The 8,720-nt window shown below is 37.7% G+C and overlaps 1 protein-coding gene across 1 annotated transcript; it reads right to left on the bottom strand.

Annotated features, from left to right (window-relative positions):
• Window positions 1-459: 459 nt before the first annotated feature.
• Window positions 460-1,491, bottom strand: LOC129987650 (uncharacterized). Its single transcript, XM_056095608.1, has one exon. The coding sequence runs from the start codon at window positions 1,489-1,491 to the stop codon at window positions 460-462; it is 1,032 nt and encodes a 343-aa protein (XP_055951583.1).
• Window positions 1,492-8,720: the final 7,229 nt, after the last annotated feature.

Here is an 8,720-nt window from a genome sequence, read left to right as displayed (position 1 = left end):
GTTCAATCTGTTGCCCACGAGAGTTTGTACTATCCGAGCCCCACAAAATACTATGTCCATTGAAGTCGCCAAATAAAATGAAGGGTGACGGAAGTTGGTCTACTAAATTGTCCAGGTCTTGCTGACGGATGATACCGTGAGGCGGAAGATAAATACAGCAGACTGTGACGAAAGATCGTATATGGACCTGTACAGCCACAGCCTGAAGAGTGGTATGTAAATTGAGAAGTGTGCTTGGATAAAGGTTTGATGTGAAAATACAGACACCTCCAGAAGCATGAGATCCAGTGCCTGCATCCTTCCGAACACAGTTATATCCGCGTAATTTTAGTGGAATGTTAGGTGTCAAGAAGGTTTCTTGAACACCGAAACAGATAGGATGAAATTTGTTTATAATTGATTTCATGTCATGAAGTTTGGAACGAATGTCGCGACAATTCCAAGAAACGAAGGTACCCATTAAGAGAAAGATTTAGATGGTGAGTGTGAGTGAGCAGCTGTAGGAGTTGCCTGATCTTCGCAACTCATAGAAAGTGCATCTTCATCCTCAGACGGATGGAGCTTAAAATCAGGAATAGTTGGTGTGCCTCCAAAGATAGACGTTAAATCCTTATGGGCTACACCATCTCTTGCTAATCCCAAAGCGACGGAATTCCGAGAAGTAGATTTTTGTAACTTGACAGAAAGATCTTTATGTGACATGCCACGTTTAGCAAGTTTCAATGTCAGTGAGGACTGAGGTTTTTTCTTTCGAGTTTTTTTAGATGCCGATAGATCCGGTTTAGGAGATTCTGAAATACTTTGAACTGAATTATCAGAATCAGATTCTGATGTTTTTACAGGAAGTTTTGGTTTTGGAGTTTGCTTTATGCAGTTTTCACAGGAACAATTTGTACAAAATGGTTTTTGAACAACGGAGGCATAGCTAATGCCTGGCGTAGGTGTCTGCATTTGAACTCTACGTCTAGCTTCTGGGTATGTTATGTTTTCTTTTATTTTGATAATAGTGACTTCTTTTTCCAGTTTCCAGCGGGAGCAATTTCGAGAATAAGAGGGATGATCGCCACCACAGTTTACGCACTTTTCTGTTGCGGAACACTGCTGGCTATCATGCCCTTTATCAGCACAGCGGGCACAAGTGAGTGTCACGCGGTAATTAATCTTCGAGTGGCCAAAGCGCTGGCATTGGAAACACCTCAATGGATTTGGTATATAATGACGCACAGGTAACTTAATATAACCGGCATATATAAATTCAGGTAGCTTGGGGCTATGGAAGGTGAGCACATAATGCTTTGATGGAAGGAGTTGACCATCCCGCCGAATGGCAATCTGGCGAACATGAGTCACTCCTTGAGGTTTCAATTCTGAAGTAATTTCTTCCAGAGAGACATTAAATAATTCTCCGCAAGTTATTACACCTTTGGAGAAGTTTAAGGATGTGTGCGGATTAACAGAAATGGGTATAGAAGCTAGAGCTTTCAGTTTCATGATTTGCTGTGATTGTTTTTTAGAATTTACTTCAACTAATAAGTCACCAGAACGCATTTTTTTAATAGACTCTACCTCACCGACGGTAGCAGAGACGGCTTTCTGAACTAAAAAAGGTGAAACGGAGTTAAACGTATCTTGTTTTTCCGATTTTCGTTTAATTACGAAAAATTTGTCAAAATGTTCAAAATTAGTTAAAGATTTATAAACTTTACGCCCACTGAAGGGACCACGTTTGGAGGAGCCCATACGATATTAGAAAAGATTCGGGTCCGACGGCACCGCCCACCACGGAGCCCAACAAGGGAAGGCAGCCACCGGCTCTGGCCATTCCCACCCTCGGCGCTTACCTTGGTGCTAGCCGGAACCTATACGCTCGGAGTTACCCCCGGGGACAGTGACCACCCTTAACGCCAAGCCCAAGGAGTAACCCCTTCGCTTGATCCTTAGCAGACTAGTAACTGAGGTTGCTAGCTACCGGCCGATTGATACACCGGGGACCACAGTGCATCGCACGTCTAATGGGTCGCCACGCATGGCAAACACGTGGGGGTATTTTCTGTCCATGAGAAGCAAGAAGCAAACAGAGCGGCGACAGCTTCTCATGGAGAGCTCCCTCGCCTACCCTCGAGGGAAAGAAAAAAAGGAGACAGCAGAAGGCGTAGTAGAGAGTAAATCATAAAGGGAGTAAAGATCCCTGGGTACCTCGGGATTGGGACACCCGTACTCACCTAAAGTAGGTGAGCCCCTGAGGGGCTGGACCATATGGGATGACGTATAATATGCTCCACCATTTGAACGCAACTTCCCTTTCGAATCTGTTATTATTATTTAACAGAATATGGATTGAACAGAAGTACCCTTCACAATGGCGAGAAGCTATTGTGATCCCAATATTAAAACCTGGCAAGGACGCCTCTAACCCTCTGAACTACCGACCAATTGCTTTGACGAATTGCCTCTGCACGTCTTATTTACGAATTGGAGAAACAGGGATGTATTCCCCCGTTGCAGAGTGATTTCCGAAGCGGTAGATCTACTTATGATAACCTCGTATTACTGGAAACCGAAATTCGCAACACATTTGTTAGAAGGAACCACCTTGTCTCCATATTTTTTGACATTGAGAAGGCGTATGACCGCACATGGCGCTATGGAGTACTTTCTACACTTTTTAAATTTGGTTTTAGAAGAAACTTGCCCATCTTTTTACAGAATTTTTTATCATATCGGACTTTTAGAGTTCGTGTAGGCAACTTTTATTCTGATTCTTTTATTCAAGCTGAGGGAGTTCCACAAGGAAGTGTCCTCAGTGTTACACTTTTTATTATTCACATTAGTCAAGTTTTATCTGTTTTACCTTCATCTATTCAGGCATCACTTTATGTTGATGATCTGCAGATTTCATGCCAGGGCAGCAATATGAATTTAATAGAGCGACAGTTGCAAAATGCCGTTAACAAAGTAGTAGTTTGGTGCGATAATAACGGGCATACTATCTCTTCAGAGAAGAGCCGATGCGTTCATTTCTGCCGGAAACGAAATATCCATCTAGATCCTGTCATTAAAATACGAAATGCGCCTATCGCTGTTGTAGATGAGGTACGATTTCTGGGAGTAATAAATTTACTCCCTTTCTTCCTCATATTTTAAACTTGCGGAAGAAATGTGAGGCAGCACTAAACATTTTAAAGGTACTTTCTAAAACATCTTGGGGTGCAGATTGGACATCTCTGCTCCATATTTACGAAGCAGTCATCCTCTCTCGCATGGATTATCGGTGCATAGTGTATGGTTCCGCTCGTGCTTCTTTCCTGCGACGATTGGATACCATTCACCATTCTGCCTTAAGGATTTGTTCTGGAGCGTTTCGTACCTCTCCCGTAGACAGCCTCTACTCTATTTGCAACCAGCTACCTCTTGACTTAAGACGCAAAAAATTGTCTGCCTGTTATTATTTCCGCGCAAAATCTTTTCCTAATCATCCCATCTCTAATATAAAGTTACCACTTAATCTTCGCAGACTATATAATGCTCGTTCCTCTCACATTCTTCCATTTAGTGAGAGAATGAAAGTACTTTTGCACGACTCAGGCCTTTCAAATGTTATCATTAAGACTGTAGATTTATTGTGTTTTCCCCCCTGGGATATCCCAAAATTTTCTTACATGAATCCCTTTACAGGCTTTGATAAATCTTCAAATGATCCAGCTATATTTAAACATCTGTTTTTGCATCATCGCTATCAATATTCTTCTTTTGTACCAATTTTTACGGATGGCTCAAAATCAGATGGACATGTCGGTTGTTTCATAATTCTTCTGTCTGATACACTGAGCTATCGTTTACATAATTGCTGTTCAGTATTCACTGCTGAGTTGATGGCAATTTTCTGTGCCCTTCAGAAAATTCCGCCTTTCTCTGAACGTAACTTTATTATTTACACCGATAGTATGAGTGCATTAGAGACACTTTCGCACTACAGCAATCGGATGCATCCAATTGCGATTAGAATCCTGTTTACTTGGCGTCTCCTTTAAAATGAAGGTTTTCATATCCTTTTTAGTTGGATCCCGAGTCACGTAGGCATTTCTGGGAATGAAGAAGCTGATTCAACGGCAAAATTTGCAGACTCTTTTTTGTCCCATAAACTTCCATATTGCGACATTAAAAGATTTTTCATTAAACATATTTATTCAACATGGCAATTAACATGGGATTTGAAGACCGAGAATAAGCTTCATTCCGTCAAGCCTACAGTTGGTTTATGGCCTGTTCACCCTATACGAGAGGTTGATGTGAAATTGACTCGCCTCCGTATAGGACACACCCGCTTTACTCATCGTCATCTCATCTTGGGTGAAAGGGTGCCAATTTGCCCCACTTGTCATATTGCTTTTAGTGTTAAACATATTTTAATTGAATGTCCCGATTTTAATGCTCATCGTCATAATTTTTTCAACTCGTCTTCTCTTAACTTGCAAGACCTGGTAGGTGAGAAATACCATCCAAATGTTTTTAAATTTTTAAGAGCTATACGCTTCATCAACTGTATTTAACACCTTTTTCGTCTGGTTTTCATTTTTTGTAAAATAAGTCTTCATTGCATGATTATTTTGAATTTACATTAATCATTGTCTTTCGTTAAAATAGTTTTATAATATTTGTATCGACATTTTTATGGAGTTTTAATTACTTACACTAACTTTTAAAATCGTTTTGGTTTAAATGTCTGTTTTGATTTTACCGTAAGCTTGGCGCAGTATAGCCAAAAATGGCTCTTGCGCCAATAAACCATACAACAACAACAACAACTAAAGATTGAAGAAATTTATTTTCTTGATAATTATAGAAATGTTTCTAGCAATCAAAATATATCTCATTTTCTGTTTAGTTTTATTTATCATAATTCATTGCTTATTTATAATGGAGAGCATTTTTATTCAAATCAATCCAAAACAAATACCTTCCAAGGGAGTCAAGTCGCACGTATGGGCAGTTTGGCCGAGATTGACCCTTGCGCCAAAAAAATCCAAACCACCCAACCAAGTCATAGGCATAGACGTTCATGCAAACCACCAAACAATCCCAAGAAAAGACGAGTTGATATCATTTCAATGGGATTGTCACTAGACATTAGTGAAATTAATTCATTGTACATAGAATATTTATTATCTATTTATAGAAATTAGATTTCTTGTAAATAGAATCTTTGAATGAAAAAAATTAGCGAGCGTATTTTTTTGTTTGTTTGAATGGGGGGGGGGATTTAGGGATTTTTAGCTACAAAGGATATCATCCCAGCAAGCAAACGTTAATGATATGTTTGACGGAGCGCCTAGTCCCTAGGGTTGGGGCTTAATCTCCGGTAGATGATAAACTTTTAAAAGACCTGGCTTTCAGTTGTTGACGTAATCATCTTCGCAAAAAAGTCCGATGAACTGGGTTACAAAGTACAAGCAGGAGATGAGGTGTGAGGTGCTTGACGAAGCAAGGTTTCTAATGACTGTCAGGATGTGATAAGAAGTGCAACATGGGTTGGGAAAACGCTGCCGAGCAATTTAATAAGGATATGAAAAATAAAGTTAAGTTAAAATGAGATGTAGATAAAATGGAAAAACAAAAGATTGGGGAGGGCTAAATCAAAATATTACGAGGTCTTTTAATACGAAAATTAGGAATATATTTAGGAATATCTAGAACTGCTTTGTTATCACGATTGTCTATATTTTTGAAGAATTTTTCAGCAAGTTTTTTAATAATTTTTTTAAGTGGTGGGTAATCAAGTGCTTTATACATGTTGGTGTTTGGCATATACCAATGGCAGTTACAAAATATTCTAATAAGATTGTTTTGTTGAATTTCAATTATTCTTAGATTAGATTTAGCAGCGTACCCCCAAACCGGACATGCGTAAGTTAAAACTGGACGCAGATAGGCAGTGTAAATAAGTATTTTGTTGTCCCTGCTCATTTTGGAGTTTCGAGAAATTAAGGGAAAGAATTTACGAGTTAGGTCTCGAAACTTCTTTTTAACATAAATAAATTCCAGCAATCAAACGTATAATAACAATAACAATTTAAGGCGTCATCTTTCAAGTGATAATCATGTGACATATTTGGACCAATGAAGATCCACTTCCGGGACGAAACAGCATGAAAAGCTGGCTATATCAGCGCCACCTGCAGGCTTGATCGTAAAATTAACTTTTGTGCATTGCATACCAATGCCCGTTGGTTGATGATCTTTCTTTGATCATTAATTGAACAATCCGTTGTTTAGCAACCAATTTGGGTGAATATGGCCTTATGGTGTTTACCTTCTGATTAATTATTAAGTAATTACTTACTTAAATAATTACCGAAACACTTCAAACATCACGTGACTGCAATGGGACAATAGCAAATAGTTGTCCCCACAGAGAATTATCTTTCTCTGTGGTTGTCCCTATAAAGGTGGGTTCACACGAGGCTTTTTATTGCGCGCAAACGTTGTCTCTCTACTGTTGTCCCTCTATTGTCCCCGTGTGAACAGTTAAGACAACGTTGATGGGACAATGGCTAAAGGTGGGTTCACACGAGGCTTTTTATTGCGCGCAAACGTTGTCTCTCTACTGTTGTCCCTCTATTGTCCCCGTGTGAACAGTTGAGACAACGTTGATGGGACAATGGCTAATAGTTGTCCCGGCGGGACAACCATTTGCCATTGTCCCGTTGCAGTCACGTGATTTTCCTGAAGTAGGCGTGACCTTCTATTGCGCGCAATAATAAGCCTCGTCTGAACCCACCTTAATAGTTGTCCCGACGGGACAACCATTTGCCATTGTCCCGTTGCAGTCACGTGATTTTCCTGAAGTAGGCGTGACCTTCTATTGCGCGCAATAATAAGCCTCGTCTGAACCCACCAATGGCAATGGACAATGGCAACAATTTGCCATTGTCCCATTGGGGTCACATGATGTTCTAGAGTGAAGCGCCATCTTCCGTTGAGCACAATAGTTGGCCTCATGTGCACGCTGCGTAGTAAGCAAACTGTTAGCGACCAAACATCGATTCAAATTGAGACATTAAAAATTATCTGAAAATAAACATAATTATGATATTTAGTTCCGTATTAGCAGTAATCAGCAAAAAACAGGTAAATATTTTTGTATTCTTTTCTTTATTTAGTCTTAGTTTCTTTCGAGTATCCGATTTGCTTGGGATAGTCGAATATTTTGTTTCATCGCATTGAATTTATCGTCCTGATTCTAATGTATAAATCGTAACAAAGTAAGAGTTTAACAACAGTAGTTGTACATCGGCAGATGAACATCATGAAAAGTCTGTAAGATATTTTGCTAAGTCTGAGGTCCGATTTCTCGCCAACGTAACAAAATCGTGCCAAACGTCCAAAAATATGACAAAAATCTACCATTTGGATAACAAGGGGGAAAAAAAAGGCCTGTAAGATTGCTATAAAAATTGGAAAGAAATCGCATCAAAATAATTCGATGACTTCTGGGCAATAATTTTAAACTTAGTCATTGGGGGGTTTTTATATCTCTTAAATGTACTAACAAAGCTTGACAGATAATTACTTAACCCTCCATTAGGCAAGTTTATTAATTATTTTTGGTGCTGTTATTTTATGTCTCATAAGAGGCTCAGTGATCTCACAGATTGCATTCTAGTTTGTTTTTTACCCCACAAGTCTTTATCTTAAAAAAACAAACAAACAAAGATATATTTATTTTTGTTATTATTGTTCATATTATAGCCATCAAGCAAAAAAAAAAAGTCAATGGTTAAATAATGAGAAATAAGAGAATTAAAGTAACTGTAATTATTGTGTTATTAAAATTCAGATTCGTCACTGATTGTTATACTAATTACAAATTAATAGGTATTGAATTAAGTACTTATAAGTTTATACATAGGTTTTAAAATAAAGAATAAAATTAAATGTGTGGGAAACTGGAATTAATTTAAAAAAATTTCTTAATATCATTGTTTTCATAATCAATTACATCCTGACAAACAATTTTGCATTTTATATCATTAGTTTCTAAACCTAAGTAAGAACCATAGAAGTAGCATGTAAGTTCCAATAATTTTTTTTCTTCTTGCTTTGTTATGCATAGATTATATCCTTATTAAGACTAAGATAATTACTTTCAAGTAATGGCCTCTCCAAAAGATGGAAGATAACAAGCTAGTATGCTGGTTTATGTCAATATTCAGCTTACAATAAGTAACAACTTGTAAAGAAAAGCTTGGTGGTTTTTCATTGCCAGTAAATGTAATTTTGCTAACTATACTAGTGGTGTCAAGCACTACATTAAAAAAAATCATTATTATGGCTTGAACTATATTGTTGGAGGAACAAATTTGGTTGATACAATTGGTTCCTTCATTGGTTGTATTCTGAAATTATTTTATTACTTTTTTTGTAGTATTTTATACCAACTATTTAATACAGTACTATTATTCATTTATCATTCACCACAATTTTAGACACATTTCTCATATCTAAAGAATGTAAGAGTTAAAAAAAAAAAAAAATCTTAATAAAGACCAAATGTATTTTGTAAGTATTGCATTTTAAAGCATATTTATGTAAAGAGTTGAATCACGTATACATTCCTTTAATATGATACTGTATAAAGGAGGGGTTTTTTTGCTTATTTTACTAAAATAGAGGAATTTCTAGGTGAATGAAGCACTCCTCATGTAATCTCATTGAAATTA

The sequence above is a fragment of the Argiope bruennichi genome, chromosome 10 (genome assembly GCF_947563725.1).
Source record: "Argiope bruennichi chromosome 10, qqArgBrue1.1, whole genome shotgun sequence".
Classification (NCBI taxonomy): Eukaryota; Metazoa; Arthropoda; class Arachnida; order Araneae; family Araneidae; genus Argiope; species Argiope bruennichi.
The sequence above is the reverse complement of the archived record's forward strand: the minus strand, read 5'-3'. Positions and strand labels throughout refer to the sequence as shown.